Genomic DNA, 17,683 nt, shown 5'->3' on the forward strand with positions numbered 1-17,683 from the left:
AAAAAAAATATAAACTCATACCTACTCTTAGTGCTGTAACTTGGCTAGTCGCACCACTGTCTGCGTAAATACAATGGTTACACTGATCACACTGAACAGCTGTGTCAACAGATAATCAGGCCCGTACTCTCTTGGTCTGTGTCGTAGCATGCCCATTCCGTAGAATGTCCCTCAGAACCGGGTCGAGTACGTCAAGGTGTGTTCAGGTTTTCCAACCAAGTTTCTCGCCCGGTCATTGCATACTTTCTCCTTTGACCGGGAAAATATTCAAGGGTGACATACTGCGTAAGTCCCTATACATAGGTCAACGGCCAGAACGGTGAGTTGTGAAGAGATTTCCGGGAAGAGGGTGGCGATTTCTAACAATTGTACTCGTACTGCCTAAAAATCTATCTGAATCAGAAAGTATGTGTGGTAAAGCTTGGAGCTTCAATATATGTGGATATGTTGTTGTTTTAGCTGCTTTAGCTTTCGCCAAGTGGTAATGGCAGAATAAAGAAATTTCTGTGGATATCACACCATTTCATCAACTCTCTAAATCTTCTTTTTACTGAGTGCACCCCGTATTCGAAGCCGAAAGAGCCGACAAAACCTCGACTTCGTCGAAAATTGCACCCGGTATGTTCGCTGTACAAGCCTAGCATAATACCCAACATATCACGAAGGTTTCAATGGTTCATGGAGCTTGCAAATAATTGAATTGTCACTTTACACTTTAGTCGATCACCTTTTATAAGTTCATTATCACTAAACTCACCTTTTATGAGTTTAAGTAGGTATTTCATTGAGTACGTTTTATTGGATAAAACAACTTGTTCTAAGCTGACATAATATGACAGTCTAAATAAAGCACTACATAAAGGTACTTATACTTTTATTCGTAACGAGATTTTCATGAACGCATTCGTGGGGGCTACTGACTACCACCCGAGCAGTGGTTTTTGGACGTCCCGCGGCCTAGCGCTTACAAGGCAGACACACTACCAACCAAGCTAACTAGGCTGGCATCCCTTCTGCTTTGCTAGAAACTAGAAAGCGCGTTACCACTGGGGTAATTCTGTTTTATGGTATTTGTTAAGGAGTGTCCAAATGTAGTCGACCGGCCGTCGATCGATGAGGTAAATCTATGTTGTCAAGGCAGTGGGGACTGTTCGATGTCGATGGACGGCCGGTCGACTATGTGTGAACACAAATTTAATTATCTAAATATGAAAATAACTTTTACTCTTTACTGGTTGACCTTTACTCTTTACTGGTAGATACTTAAAATGAACCTTCACAAAGTTACTAAGTCTACCATCAATATGCACAAATTTAATTCTTCTTTTTCTATCTCACGAGTCGACACTGGATGCTAATAATAATATTCATAACCTAATTTACATACAAAAACATGTCTGCGTACTTCGTAATAAGGTCACTGATATGCGGGTGTATGGTGTATGCTTGTATTTGTATGTGTGAGGGACTGAGGGTGTGCGGAAGTCAGGAGTGTTGAGTCAGGAGTGTTGCCACCACGCCAAGAAGTAAGAGGAATTGATTTAATGACGTCACTACTCTTAAAAAAATAATAATAAAGAACAAGACAAAAAGAATAAGAAGAAGAAGAAAAAAAAAAGAAAAAAGATATCTATCTGGAAATTGCTTTCGCAAGGCACATTCTTTTACAGAAATTTCCGCCCTGGCCGAGATTCGAACCCAGCATCTCCAGACCAAAACTCTACAATACTTTCTTTTTACTTTCCTTATACTAGGTATTTTGAATATATATAATTTATTTATTTATTTTTTTCTTTTTTTTTCAACAATATTGGAATCTTACCTTGAGCTTAACCTGCGCTTCTAAGTTCTACGTGTGTACGTGTTAACATTCCAAAATTCCATGTTAACACAAAGAATCGAACCACAAGACCCCCTGTGTCTTGAACTAGACTGCAACCGCAGGAGACTGCATCACATGCAGTGACATAATTTAATTTTCTCTCGAATCAAGAGAAGTTACTTTAGATGCAAATCTGCTTCTCTTTTTCCTTTTTCTTTGCTTCTTACGTATGTTCTTTTAAACTTGTTTCATTTCTTCTCGCAAGACTTTTCTTTCCTTCTCCTCCTTCTCCTTCTCCTCCTCCTCCTTCTTCTTCTTCTTCTCCTCCTCCTTCTTCTCCTCCTTTTTCTCCTCCTCCTTCTTCTTCTCCTTTTCCTTCTCCTCCTCCTTCTTCTCCTCTTCCTTCTTCTTCTTCTTCTTCTTCTCCTTCTCCGCTTCTTTCTTTCTTCTTCTTCCCCTTCTCTTCCTTCTTCCCCCCTACCTCTGTCCCTTGGGTCTCTATTTATCTTCTCCTTCTCTCCTTCCTCCAGTCTAATATTTCCATGTTCCCGTTTCTTCTCTCCTTTTCCATGTTTCCTTTTATAAGTTCTTTTGATGGAAAAGGAATTCTCCTATTTCTCCTCAGCAAATCTGCTTCTCTTTTTCATTTTTCTTTGCCGCTTACGTATGTTCTTTCAAACTTGTTTCATTTCTTCTCCCAAGACTTTTCTTTCCTTCTTCTTCTCCTTCTTCTTCTCCTCCTCCTTCTCCTCCTCCTTCTTCTCCTCCTTCGCCTTCTTCTTCTCCTCCTTCTTCTCCTTCTCCTCCTCCTCCTCCTTCTTCTTCTCCTTTTTCTCCTCTTCCTTCTTCTCCTCCTCCTTCTCCTCCTCCTTCTTCTCCTCCTCCTTCTTCTTCTCCTCCTTCTCCTCCTCCTTCTTCTCCTCCTCCTTCTTCTCCTCCTCCTTCTTCTTCTCCGTCTTCTCCTCTTCCTTCTTCTCCTTCTCCTCCTTCTTCTCCTCCTCCTTCTTCTTCTCCTCCTCCTCCTTCTCCTCCTTCTTCTTCTCCTCCTCCTCCTCCTAATCCTACTGCTTCTTCTCCTCCTCCTCCTCCTTCTTCTTCTCCTTCTTCTTCTCCTCCTTCTTCTCCTCCTTCTTCTCCTCCTCCTCCTTCTTCTTCTACTTCTTCCTTCTTCTTCTTTTCATTCTCTCTTCCTTCCCCTCACTTCTAATACTTCCTTTTTTCATCATTTTCTTCTTCAACTTCTCTTCCTTCTTCCCCCCTACCTCTGTCCCTCTTAGCTCTCTATTAATCTTTTCCTCCGTTCCTCCTTCTCTCGCTTCTTCTTCTCTTCTTTTCCTTCTTCTTCCTCCTTAATTCTCTTCTTCTTCTTCTCCTTTCTCTTCTTGTTCTTTGTCTCCTTCTTGTCTTTCTTCCCCTCCTCCTCTTCTTCTTTTTCTCCTCCCCTCTCCTAAGGACTTAGCAGAGATTTTCTTTTTTCCTGTCATTCTTCAAAATCGAATGAGAGGAAGCTCTTAAAGCAAAACTGACAGGAGGTCTCTCTCTCCTTTCATTTCTCTCTCTCTCTCTCTCTCTGGCGATATCCCTTCTCTCTCTCCCTCTATTTCTATCTCTCCTTTTCTCTCTCTATCCCTCCCCTTAAACTTCTCTCCTTCCTCCAGTCTATTTCCATGTTCCCGTTTCTTCTCTCCTTTTCCACGTTTCCTTTTATAAGTTCTTTTGATGGAAAAGGAATTCTCCTCCTCCTCCTCTTTCTCTTCCTAATCTTCTCCTTCTCTTGCTTCTTCTTCTTCTTCTTCCTCCTTAATTCTCTTCTTCTTCTCCTTTCTCTTCTTGTTCTTTGTCTCCTTCTTGTCTTTCTTCCCCTCCTCCTCTTATTCTTTTTCTCCTCCCCTCTCCTAAGGACTTAGCAGGGATTTTCTTTTTTCCTGTCATTCTTCAAAATCGAATGAGAAGAAGCTCTTAAAGCATAACCGACAGGAGGTCTCTCCCTCTCCCTCTCTCTCTCTTTTAACCTCAACTTCGCCAGTGAAAACAGTGGAAATTTCACCCAAGAACCATCGCATCGGGGTGATGAATTTCAGAGAAAATCGTTCGGACATCTGCTGATTTTTTCGCGTTTTTTTTTACCTTTTACCCGTGGTTTTTTGCTTCTTTTAGCCGTTTTGAATCGTCGTGTACCCCCGCCCCGTCTCTGCGCTTCTATACGATTTTCGATCGTTGTTTTGATCCGAGATTGTTTTTTCTAGAACCGAGTGAAAATTAAACACGGTCTGGGATTTTTTTTTTTGAACTTGCATTCTGTGTGTAGTTTTGAACTTGCATTCTTTTGAACTTGCATTCTGTGTGTTTTCGAACTTGCATTCTGTGTGTAGTGTACAACTTGTGCGATTACCTTATTCTTTTTCCAAGCGCATTAACCTAAGCTAAAGTGACACAAGAACGTAGTAAATATTATAATTAGGTGTCATAAAACGCAAATACGCCCTTCAATATTTATTAATATGTGAAATTCGCTAGTATCTCTACCTGATAGTGACTGGCTGGGCTCATGGAGCACCCAGGCTGTGGTCAACGTAAAGGTAAGTTCTTTTGTAGTTAATCGGGGAAAATGATCATAGAAAACGGGGAGACCTGACCAACGACCATCGAACTTACGACTTCCGTCAACGCGAACGTATCGTTCAGTCCCGTGTAAAAAAAACCAGTCTTCAAACATTAATCTTACCGAGAAGAGTAGTTTAACTCAAAGAGGAGACAATTTGAGCTAAAAATCAACTCATTAAATAGCTCGTTAAACGTATCAAGCAAACAAGAGGAGACAATTTCTATCTCCAAATAAAAGTAGAGACGGTTTAGATTGCTTAGAAAGACATCTTATCGCAAAGTATTTGCACCAGAACCAAATGTCACTCTGTGAAAAGATCAGTCAGGTGTTGATCTTTTGTGGATGCAACGCCGACCCTGGCCGCGTTGGAACGGGAAAAGGCAGAGAAAGTCGCTGCGACTGTTCCCTTGGTCTGGAAACTACTGAGAGTACTAATTGAAACCGTCCAAGACGATAACAACAATACCAACACAACCAACAAAAGCAACGACAACAAGATGAAGCAACCAAACCCATTTCGTCTTCCATGTTGGATAAAATGAAGCTAACGAAGATTGAAATATCAAAATGAATGCATCCGTAAAAAAGCACAGTACAGTACAAATCATCAAATAATAGCTTTGGAAGAACAAAATAAACAATATCAAAACGCTAACCTCATAATTTTTGCTGATGCTCGAGAATTTCCATTTTAGGTAGACATTTTTTTACATTTTTTATAATTATATTAGATACCTATGTATTATATTGTTTTTTTTTTAGAGAGAGGAGAGGGAGAGAGAGAGGGAGGGGGAGAGAGAGAGAGAGGGAGGGAGATAGAGAGAGAGGGAGGGAGAGAGAGCTAAAACAAAAGGTGGGGAATAGAAAGAAAGTACGGGATTACAGATTTTGCCATCTGAAGGCACAACTCTTCCTCTGAAATTTTTAGCAACGTCCTTCTAATGTCCTCTCTTCCTTCTCTCTTGGATGTCGGGGCAATAAGACCTTAACAGTTGGGTTGGAGTTCCTTCTGTCAAACTTCTTCAAAAATATTGAATGGATACAGGCAACAGGCTCTCTGAAAGCCCAATGAATACCAACAATTCAAAATCAAATCAGAATAGTCCCTTTAATGTGGAGAACATTTTCGTCAAACTTGATCAAAATCGAACAAACCGTCAAAGACTTAGGTATTGTGGAATGCATAAACCTACGTACAGACAAACTGAACGAGTGAACGCCCAATTATCGAGTCAAAACTTGGACCTCGTTTCGTTCGTGCAATAACTCCCCAAACAAACCCCTCATGGAGGAAGCACAGTTATTAGAATTAACGTTGCGTGTTCACTACAACAGGCGGAGGGTAGTGCTCCGCCCCGCCAAGTACACATAAGGAGTAATTACATCAAATAGGTAATACAAAAACACCATGTAAATTGTACATGATGTGTAAATACACACTTAGAAAAAAGGAGTGAGATCCCCCACAAAAACACAAATGTGAAAAAAAAAGGCCAATAGAAAAGAATGTAGCAGAATAATGATTTACATTTTACAGGAATGTCAGAGACATTTGACATTCTTATTTTACAATAGAAAAGAATGTAGCAGAATAATGATTTACATTTTACAGGAATGTCAGAGACATTTGACATTCTTATTTTACAATAGAAAAGAATGTAGCAGAATAATGATTTACATTTTACAGGAATGTCAGAGACATTTGACATTCTTATTTTACAATAGAAAAGAATGTAGCAGAATAATGATTTACATTTTACAGGAATGTCAGAGACATTTGACATTCTTATTTTACAATAGAAAAGAATGTAGCAGAATAATGATTTACATTTTACAGGAATGTCAGAGACATTTGACATTCTTATTTTACAATAGAAAAGAATGTAGCAGAATAATGATTTACATTTTACAGGAATGTCAGAGACATTTGACATTCTTATTTTACAATAGAAAAGAATGTAGCAGAATAATGATTTACATTTTACAGGAATGTCAGAGACATTTGACATTCTTATTTTACAATAGAAAAGAATGTAGCAGAATAATGATTTACATTTTACAGGAATGTCAGAGACATTTGACATTCTTATTTTACAATAGAAAAGAATGTAGCAGAATAATGATTTACATTTTACAGGAATGTCAGAGACATTTGACATTCTTATTTTACAATAGAAAAGAATGTAGCAGAATAATGATTTACATTTTACAGGAATGTCAGAGACATTTGACATTCTTATTTTACAATAGAAAAGAATGTAGCAGAATAATGATTTACATTTTACAGGAATGTCAGAGACATTTGACATTCTTATTTTACAATAGAAAAGAATGTAGCAGAATAATGATTTACATTTTACAGGAATGTCAGAGACATTTGACATTCTTATTTTACAATAGAAAAGAATGTAGCAGAATAATGATTTACATTTTACAGGAATGTCAGAGACATTTGACATTCTTATTTTACAATAGAAAAGAATGTAGCAGAATAATGATTTACATTTTACAGGAATGTCAGAGACATTTGACATTCTTATTTTACAATAGAAAAGAATGTAGCAGAATAATGATTTACATTTTACAGGAATGTCAGAGACATTTGACATTCTTATTTTACAATAGAAAAGAATGTAGCAGAATAATGATTTACATTTTACAGGAATGTCAGAGACATTTGACATTCTTATTTTACAATAGAAAAGAATGTAGCAGAATAATGATTTACATTTTACAGGAATGTCAGAGACATTTGACATTCTTATTTTACAATAGAAAAGAATGTAGCAGAATAATGATTTACATTTTACAGGAATGTCAGAGACATTTGACATTCTTATTTTACAATAGAAAAGAATGTAGCAGAATAATGATTTACATTTTACAGGAATGTCAGAGACATTTGACATTCTTATTTTACAATAGAAAAGAATGTAGCAGAATAATGATTTACATTTTACAGGAATGTCAGAGACATTTGACATTCTTATTTTACAATAGAAAAGAATGTAGCAGAATAATGATTTACATTTTACAGGAATGTCAGAGACATTTGACATTCTTATTTTACAATACAAAGGTTTGTATTGTAAAATACAAAGAGTTATTTATAAGATAAGGAAAGTAAAAAATGCAGCAGAATTATGATTTACATTTTACAGGAATGTCAGAGACATTTGACATTCTTATTTTACAATAGAAAAGAATGCAGCAGAATAATGATTTACATTTTACAGGAATGTCAGAGACATTTGACATTCTTATTTTACAATACAAAAAATCTGGTGTGAACATCACACGACTTTCTATTACATTTGCGGAATACGTATTTGAAAAAAAAAGTCCCGAGCCTGAGCCGCCTAGTCCGACCCGTATGCCAAACCCGTTCTGGATGCATACGGGAAACCCGTCGCAACCGTAGATCCCTACACCAAACAAAATAGTGACCCATATGCAAAATCCAATGACCCATATACACCCAATTCCCAAGTGATAGACCCATACGCTAAGCAATCTAATGACCCGTATGCGAAACAGCCCATTGACCCGTATGCACCCAAAGCCCAAGTTCTGGACCAGTATGGAAACTATGCCAGGAGAAAATCCCAAGAGCGATTATTTATTGAGCTAAAAACAGTCAGAATCCATTTGTAAGATGAACTTCTATTGTAAGATGAAGCAAACAAAGATCCCTAGGTAGAAACACACTATCATCACGTCACGTCACTTGAGCTCATGGAGAGTCAGAAAGATGTAGCTCACGTCACGTGATAGTAGTGTGTCTGTCCTGAACGAGATTACCTACAATATTATGGGGAAATTTTGATATGGTTTTGGAAAATGAGACATCTTTCTGACTCTCCAGGAGCTCACGTGACGTGAAGTGATGGTAGGTAGTGTGTTTCTACCTTAACTATGTTATCAGTAATGTGAAAATTTCCGTCAAAGTAATTATTCCTTTCCTTCGTTTGGCTTTCACAGGTCAATACATGGATCAGGCTGACCCGTTTGCCAAACCTCCTACTTCAATCGCATCCGACCCGTATGCCAAACCCGTTCTGGACGCATACGGGAAACCCGTCGCAACCGTAGATCCCTACACCAAACAAAACAGTGACCCATATGCAAAATCCAATGACCCATATGCACCCAAATCCCAAGTGATAGACCCGTACGCTAAGCAATCTAATGACCCGTATGCGAAACAGCCCATTGACCCGTATGCACCCAAAGCCCAAGTTCTGGACCAGTATGGAAACTCGATAGAATCTTACGCCGAGGACGTTGATCCGTTTGCCAAGAGAACAGATAACTACTCATCAGGTAAGATTGATCATTCTCCTGACGATCTGACAAAATGTCAAAAACATCCTCTATTTTGGGGAGACTCCAAAATAATTATGAGAAACAATATTAAGTAATGTACATAATTTAACAAACTGCTCTAAATATGTATATAGTCGTAAAGCGACACAGCATATGCTGCATATTATGTACATTTAGGTAGTCATTTGATCGGAAGCTCTTCATATCCGGAAATGAAGAGGAAGACTTCATTTCCGGATATCGGAAATGAAGACAGATCGAGCAACCAATCGCAAGATGTTATGATTTGACATTTTTCTTCTTTTTATGTAGGTTTTATGTAGGTATGTTCTTCTTTGAGATCGAGGATCAATTCAAGTTGAGGAATACAGATGTCTCTGAGTAATACACATTTTCAAGGTTCTATAATAATAGTAGCGATTACTCGTACACCGTTCTGTCATATTTCAAGACTGTCAAACTTTCTTGACTTGGCGGGGTGGAGCGCTGCCGCGCTCCTTAATTTTTTATTTTCAATCGTGTCTTGTGTATATTTCAGTGGACCAAACCATGTACAATGGCAAGATGATCACCGCAGCCTACGCAGAGTCGACGGACGTCGATCCGTACTCGAAAACCAACGGCGTCTACGACAGCAAAGCGGACAGCTACTGGAATCAGACGTCCAACGAGTACACCAACGCTGCCGAACAATACCAAGCGGAGCCGTACGGTAAACCAGCGGAGACGTACGGTAAACAAACGGAGCCGTACGGTAAACAGCCGGACCCGTACCGGAAAGATTCACACGGGAAGGCGGATCCGTACGCTAAAGACCAATTCGGCAAACCCGTGGACCCATATCGGAAGAATTCGTACGGAAAAGAGAATTCGTATGGTAAAACGACAGATCCGTACAGTCAGACGGAGTCGTACGCGAAAGATGCGTACGGTAAACCGACCGATCCTTCTTCTCACTGCAATATCGTCTTTCTCTCTCTTTCCATTACTCTATCTCTCTCCCTCCCTCACTATTATATGTCTCCCTCTTCCTCTATCTCTTTTCCTCCTTTTCTATCTCTCTCCCTCCCTTCATATTTATCTCCCCTCTCTCTTTCGCTTTAGTCACAATTCTTATTTCCTCCCTTCATATTTATCTCCCCTCTCTCTTTCGCTTTAGTCACAATTCTTTTTCGCCACTCTCCATCTCTCTGTCTTTCTTTCTCCCCGTCCCCCTGTCCTTCTCTCTCTTTCTCTCTCTCTCTCTCTCTCTTTCTCTCTCTTTCCTATTCATATATCTAATATGTAGTACATAGTACATAATAATGTAATCCTTGTTGCATTATTCCTTTTTAAAAAAATAAATTAAAGATAAGAAAACTGATGGATAAGGAGTGAGAGGGAGAGAGAGATAGAAAGAGAAGGAGGTACAGGAAAGAAAGAGGGAGAAAGATTGTGTGTGAGAGAGAGGGGGATAGGGAAATAATCGAGTGAAGGAGAGAGAGGAATAGAGAGATGGAGAGAGAGAGCAAAGTTCAAAATGAATATCTTTTATCCCGCTGGGCGCAATATTAAAAAGAGAGAAAAGTATAACAATCTGTAAGTTTCTCGTCTCTCTCCTTCTCTCTCTCTTTCTCTCTCTCCCACTCTCTTTCTTTCTTTCCCTCCAATATTTCTTTCTCGCTCTCTCTTCCTTCTTAAGGTCTTTATGTCATCTATTTTTTTCTCTTTCTCTTATTTCTGTCTCTCTCTCCCGCTCTCTTTCTCTCTTCCTTCTTGAGGTCTTTATGTCCTCTATTTTTTTCTCTTTCTCTTATTTGTCTCTCTCTCTCTCTCTCTTCATTTTCTATTTCTCTCCCTCCCTCTTTTCCCTGTATCAAATTATATTTTGCTATTCTCTTATGGCATGTAGACAGAAAGAGAGAGAAAGGATAAAAAAAAACCCGATAAGTACGGTCGAAACTGTCTAATTGGGAATCCAAGGGACCCAGCAATTTTTTCCCACTCTCCTATTTAGACACACATGGACAGGTTCGACTGTATACATAAACAGTTCTACGTTCAATATGTTAGACCGGCCAACTCCCCTAGTGGTGAAATTAAGTAATTGCAAAAAAAAAAAAAAAATCATATGCTAAAGAAGACCCTTACGCCAAAGAGAACGATCCGTATTATGACGAGGATGATCCGTATTCGAAATCTTACTCCGAGGAGGTCTACCCGAATGACGAGGAGCCCTACTATTACAGCAAGCAGGAGGGAGAGGAGGCCAAGGTGGTGGCGGAGGTGATTGTCGAGGAAAAGCCCGAGGAGAAGACGGAAACTGTGCTCAGTAGGCGAGGTGAGTAGGTTCTTTGGTGGAAGCCTTATCAAGGAATCCAATTTTGTCCTCGTATAGGTACCTGCATACGTATAGTTGCGAAATTGAGGCAATAGTTAAGAGATAATTCATTATTATTTAGGTTTTACGGACGATTTATTGATTGACGATAACAATACTTTCCATTTTGATAAACTAACAAAATACATGTCTGCGTAAATACAATGGTTACTGATCACATTGAACAGTTGTGTCAACAGATAATCAGGCCCGTACTCTCTTGGTCTGTGTCGTAGCATGCCCATCCCGTAGAATGTCCCTCAGCAACGGGGTCGAGTACGTCAAGGTGTGTGCAGGTTTTCCAACCAAGTTTCTTGCCTGGTGATTGCATACTTTCTCCTTTGACCGGGAAAATATTCAAGGTGTGTTCAGGTTTTCCAACCAAGTTTCTCGCCCGGTCATTGCATACTTTCTCCTTTTACCGGGAAAATATTCAAGGTGTGTTCAGGTTTTCCAACCAAGTTTCTCGCCCGGTCATTGCATACTTTCTTCTTTTACCGGGAAAATATTCAAGGTGTGTTCAGGTTTTCCAACCAAGTTTCTCGCCCGGTCATTGCATATACTTTCTCCTTTTACCGGGAAAATATTCAAGGTGTGTTCAGGTTTTCCAACCAAGTTTCTCGCCTGGTCATTGCATACTTTCTCCTTTGACCGGGAAAATATTCAAGGACAATGATCAATGACCAATGATTCCCCTGAAGCTGCTCAGGCAGTAAGTTAACTTTCCCTGAAGGCCTTGAAGTAGAAATTTTCTAGAAAAAAATCTATTTCTATACACATTGATTTTGCTTAGTAAGTAGCTACGTAGGTAGTTAACATTTCTCTATGTCTCCATTTCCAGACACGTTCAAGCGCCACCTGCAGAAGAACCGTCAGCAACAACAGCAGCAGCAGCAGCAGCAGCTGGAATCTCCCACACGAGAACACCAGAAAGTGACCCGTTGAAAAAGTTGCTATCAAAATAGGACCAATTTCGATGTTGGAATTGAACCCCCGACCTTCTGCTTTTTTTAAAAAGAGGTTTGACAGAAGGAACTGTAACTGCTATGGTCCTATCGTTCCGAAACCGAAGAGAGAAGGAAGACAGGATAGGAGAAAGCCAGCCGTTCCGAGAACGAACATTGTCCCATCAGGATAAAATCCGCCCCGGGCGGGAATCGAACCCGCGGCCTAGCGCTTACACCATCAGGATAAAATCCGCCCCGGGCGGGAATCGATCCCGCGGCCTAGCGCTTACAAGGCAGACACACTACCAACTAAGCTAACTAGGCTGGCATCCCTTCTGCTTTGCTAGAAACTAGAAAGCGCGTTACCACTGGGGTAATTCTGTTTTATGGTATTTGTTAAGGAGTGTCCAAATGTAGTCGACCGGCCGTCGATCGACGAGGGAAATCTATGTTGTCAAGGCAGTGGGGACTGTTCGATGTCGATGGACGGCCGGTCGACTATGTGTGGACACAAATTTAATTCCTCTTCTTCTATCTCACGAGTCGACACTGGGTGCTAATAATAATATTCATAACCTAATTTACATACAAAAACATGTCTGTGTACTTCGTAATAAGGTCACTGATATGCGGGTGTAATGGTGTATGCTTGTATTTGTATGTGTGAGGGACTGAGGGTGTGAGGAATTGCGGAAGTCGGCAGTGTTGAGTAGTGCGCCACCACGCCAAGTAACAGAAGTAAGAGGAATTGATTTTTATGACGTCACTACTCTTAAAAAAATAATAATAAAGAACAAGACAAAAAGAATAATAAGAAGAAGAAAAAAAAAGAAAAGAAAAAGATATCTATCTGGGAATTGCTTTCGCAAGGCACATTTTTTTACAGAAATTTCCGCCCTGGCCGAGATTCGAACCCAGCATCTCCAGACCAAAACTCTACAATACTTCCTTTTTACTTTCCTTATCCTATTTTGAATATATAAAATTTATTTATTATTTTTTTCTTTTTTTTTTCAACAATATTGGAATCTTACCTTGAGCTTAACCTGCGCTTCTAAGTTCTACGTGTTAACATTCCAAAATTCCATGTTAACACAAAGAATCGAACCACAGGACCCCCTGGGTCTTGAACTAGACTGCAACCGCAGGAGACTGCATCACATGCAGGGACATAATTTAATTTTCTCGAATCAAGAGAAGTTACTTTAGATGCAAATCTGATTCTCTTTTTCCTTTTTCTTTGCTTCTTACAAATGTTCTTTCAAACTTGTTTCATTTCTTCTCGCAAGACTTTTCTTTCCTTCTTCTCTTCCTTCTTCTCCTCCTCCTCCTTCTTCTCCTCCTCCTTCTTCTCCTCCTCCTTATTCTCCTCCTCCTTCTCCTTCTTCTTCTTCTCCTCCTCCTTCTTCTCCTCCTTCTTCTTCTTCTCCTCCTTCTTCTCCTCCTCCTCCTCCTTCTTCTCCTCCTTCTTCTTTTTCTCCTCCTTCTTCTCCTCCTCCTTCTTCTTCTCCTCCTCCTTCTTCTACTCTTCCTCCTTCTTCTCCTCCTCCTGCTTCTTCTCCTCCTTTTTCTTCTTCTGTTTCTCCTCTTCCTTCTTCTCCTCCTCCTCCTTCTTCTACTCTTCCTCCTTCTTCTCCTCCTCCTGCTTCTTCTCCTCCTTTTTCTTCTTCTGTTTCTCCTCTTCCTTCTTCTCCTCCTCCTCCTCCTTCTTCTCCTCCTCCTTCTTCTTCTCCTTCTTCTCCTCTTCCTTCTTCTCCTCCTCCTTCTTCTTCTCCTCCTCCTTCTTCTTCTTTCCATTCTCTCTTCCTTCCCCTCACTTCTAATACTTCCTTTTTTCATCATCTTCTTCATCCCCTTCTCTTCCTTCTTCCCCCCTACCTCTGTCCCTCTTGGCTCTCTTTTTATCTTCTCCCTCTCTCCTTTTTCCTATTTCCATGTTCCCGTTTCTTCTCTCCTTTTCCATGTTTCCTTTTATAAGTTCTTTTGATGGAAAAGGAATTCTCCTATTTCTCTTCCTAATCCTCTCCTTCTCTTGCTTCTTCTTCTTCTCTTCTTTTCCTTCTTCTTCCTCCTTAATTCTCTTCTTCTTCTCCTTTCTCTTCTTGTTCTTTCTCCTCTTCCTCCTCTTTTTTTTCTACTTCTTCTTCTCCTCCTCCCCTCTCCTAAGGACTTAGCAGAGATTTTCTTTTTTCCTGTCATTCTTCAAAATCGAATGAGAGGAAGCTCTTAAAGCATAACCCTAGATTTATGTTAGGACATCGGGAGGGTTCTAAATCAAGCATCTACATTTGAGAATTTAAACCCAGTAGAAACCAAAAACAGATTCACAGAGAAATTCAATGCATTTCTTGAGTTATTTAACTTGGTAGGTAATCACTTCTTTCCTTCTTAACCATCGGATTCCCAGCACTCCAATAGTAAGGGCAGGCGTAAAAAATAAATAAAGCCAAGTCCACTAGGAACAGCTAGAAACTAGAAAGCATGACAGACAAAAGGGGAATCCAAGAATAGATAAGAGCAGTCAGCGTATAAACGCGAGTAGTTCTACATAATCAGGCGTAAATACCTAATAAAAAAAAACTATCGATAACTATCGATGGCGCTGACTATCGATAGTTCTCCTCCTCTAGTCAGGGGACAGACAGGGGGAACCCTCGAACCAAGTTCACTATTAGGTACAGCTAGAAAGCATGACAGACAAAAGGGGAATCCAAGAATAGATAAGAGCAGTCAGCGTATAAACGCGAGTAGTTCTACATAATCAGGCGTTAGATATGCATTATCACTTGGGCGTGACGTCACTGGAAAATTAAATCCTGACACTGCGCGCACTATGCCATTGTATAACATGAGGGCATGATTATAGAATGACATGTGTGTCATGTGTACATGCCACAGTGGTACCTAGATTTATGTTAGGACATCGGGAGGGTTCTAAATCAAGCATCTACATTTGAGAATTTAAACCCTGTAGAAACCAAAAACAGATTCACAGAGAAATTCAATGCATTTCTTGAGTTATTTAACCCTTAAGTGCATGATTTTTTCTTTTTTGCCGAAAAAAATATATGTGTTGCCTTAGGGAATTCTAAGATACCCATTCTTTTTATTCTTGGTAGGTAATCACTTCTTTCCTTCTTAACCATCGGATTCCCAGCACTCCAATAGTAAGGGCAGGCGTAAAAAATAAATAAATAAATAATAATAAAAATAAATAAAAAATGAAATAAAATCGAATTTGGGACCCCCCGAGATTCGAACCCGGGACCTCCCGTGTGGCGAGTCTAATGTGGAAACACACTTAGAGAACACCATTATAGAAATGGATAGGGTGTTCGTCCCTATCTCCCACTGTTCTAGATCTAGAATCCTACTGTGAGGCAGAGTAGTTTGTGTACATTGGAAACACATTACAAACTCCTCTAATCAGATACAGGGTGGCCCTGAGGCGATCCAATCAAAATTTTGTGACCCCAGCATCCCCAGAAAAATAATTATCTAAATCGGTATGATCTATTGATTCCGGCTGGAAAACAAATAAATAAGCACTGTTTATACAGACCTTTATATTGTACCAATACTAAATCATTGAGGGAAAGAGGCAGGGTTCCCAAGGAAGAGGAAGACCAAGAGAAAGATACATCGACCAAATTGTGAAATACTCCGGGTCTAGACCAAGTTGAAAAAAAATTTCATCAAAATCGGTTAAGTTTAGCCGGAGATATTTGACTTTGAAAAACGTCTATGCAGACATGAAGAGGAAGACATCTGATAGAGTAGAATGGAGAGCTATAAACCAATCTTAGGATTGAAACAGATGATGATGACCAAAAATGTAAAATGTAAAAATTTTGAGAATCCTCTCATAGAGATCCGAGTCGGGTTGCTCCAGATAGAGGTCTTAGTTGGATGGGTTGTCCCATAGAGGTTTCATTACCTGGTCCATACAGATAAAAGAAGATGAGTGTTTCATTGTCGTTTTGTCATTTTTTTAGGAACAGCACAACTGCTACATTAGACTCTTGTTGTCTGTGTCGTTCACTTTAACTCTCCGACGGTTTGTTCGAATTTGATGAAATCCGTACAAGGAGTTCCCAATTGGGTTCAAGATTTGAACCCGATTTTGGGCCTTTGAAGAACCCTTACGGCCTCACAAGGGCCCTTTCTCTGAATCATCCCTGCAGACCTCTGAAGCACTGTCCCCGTTCACTTTAACTGTGAAAGAATCTGTCCCCGATTTTCTTCGTCCACCCTGTCTAGATTTTTCCATACATTTTCATTGTGAGGTCTTGCATTAATTCGTTGCTGACTGCTCACAGCTCGTAGCCTAATGTCAACGTTATAGGGTTCTCAGTACATAATGTCAACTCAGTACAAAACCCGATGGCTCACGGGGCCGCCATGTTGGATTTTCGTCTCTAAACAAGGAACCCGTATGTTTTGCGAGTGACAATGTGATTTACCCTCAACTTCGCCAGTGAAAACAGTGGAAATTTCACCTAAGAACCATCGCATCGGGGTGATGAATTTCAGAGAAAATCGTTCGGACATCAGTACATAATGTCAACTCAGTACAAAACCCGATGGCTCACGGGGCCGCCATGTTGGATTTTCGTCTCTAAACAAGGAACCCGTATGTTTGCGAGTGACAATGTGACCTCAACTTCGCCAGTGAAAACAGTGGAAATTTCACCTAAGAACCATCGCATCGGGGTGATGAATTTCAGAGAAAATCGTTCGGACATCTCTTTCTCTTCCTAATCCTCTCCTTCTACCTACTTCTTCTCTTCCTCCGTTCCTCCTTCTCTTGCTTCTTCTTCTCTTCTTTTCCTTCTTCTTCCTCCTTAATTCTCTTCTTGTTTTCCATTCTCTTCTTGTTCTTTCTCCTCTTCCTGTTTGTCTCCTTCTTGTCCTACTTCTCTTCCTCCTCTTTTTTTTCTACTTCTTCTCCTCTTCTTCTTTTTCTCCTTCCCTCTCCTAAGGACTTAGCAGAGATTTTCTTTTTTCCTGTCATTCTTCAAAATCGAATGAGAGGAAGCTCTTAAAGCATAACCGACAGGAGGTCTCTCCCTCTCCCTCTCTCTCTCTCTCTCTCCCACTCTCTCTCTCTCTCTCTCTGGCGATATCCCTTCTCTCTCTCCCTCTATTTCTATCTCTCCTTTTCTCTCTCTATCCCTCCCCTTAAATCCTTTTTCTTTCTCTCCTCCTTCTTGTTTCTTTACTTAACTCCTGTCTGTCTCTCTCTCTCTCTCTCTCTCTCTCTCCCTCTATTTCTCTCTCTCTCTCCCTCTCCTTAAATCCATTTTCACACTCTCTCTCTCTCTCTCATTGCCCTTTCCTGTCATCCTCTCTTTCGCCCTGTCCCTCTTCTCAAATCCCTTCTCTCTCTCTCTCTCCCTCTATTTCTCTCTCTCTCCCTCTCTTTAAATCCATTTTCACTCTCTCTCCTCTTTGTTTCGTTACTTAACTTCTCTCTCTCTCTCTCTCTCTCTCCTACTACCTAGCCATTGTAAAACTAATTAATTAGTTACCTGTAATTACCTATTTCTACTTATAGTGTATAAACAATTGTGATGAGAGCGATCTCTTCATAAGTTAGCTAATTAGCTTAGGAGATCGAATAC

General features: G+C 40.0%; 2 protein-coding genes across 2 annotated transcripts in view; both read left to right on the plus strand.

Moving 5' to 3' along the window:
- LOC113469783 overlaps positions 1-8,081 on the plus strand; it is a 20,011-nt gene extending 11,930 nt beyond the window's left edge. Inside the window, exon 13 of the mRNA XM_026827700.1 lies at positions 7,791-8,081. Within this exon, the coding sequence (XP_026683501.1) occupies positions 7,791-8,081 (291 nt within the window). The remainder of the gene's footprint in view (positions 1-7,790) is intronic.
- A 1-nt stretch (position 8,082) lies between these two features.
- LOC103514850 lies at positions 8,083-10,839 on the plus strand. Its single transcript, XM_026827701.1, has 4 exons — positions 8,083-8,095; positions 8,409-8,750; positions 9,292-9,719; positions 10,750-10,839. The coding sequence occupies exons 1-4, from the start codon at positions 8,083-8,085 to the stop codon at positions 10,837-10,839; spliced, it is 873 nt and encodes a 290-aa protein (XP_026683502.1).
- Positions 10,840-17,683: the final 6,844 nt, after the last annotated feature.

The sequence above is a fragment of the Diaphorina citri genome, unplaced genomic scaffold (genome assembly GCF_000475195.1).
Source record: "Diaphorina citri unplaced genomic scaffold, Diaci psyllid genome assembly version 1.1 scaffold1233, whole genome shotgun sequence".
In the NCBI taxonomy this organism is placed as follows: Eukaryota; Metazoa; Arthropoda; class Insecta; order Hemiptera; family Psyllidae; genus Diaphorina; species Diaphorina citri.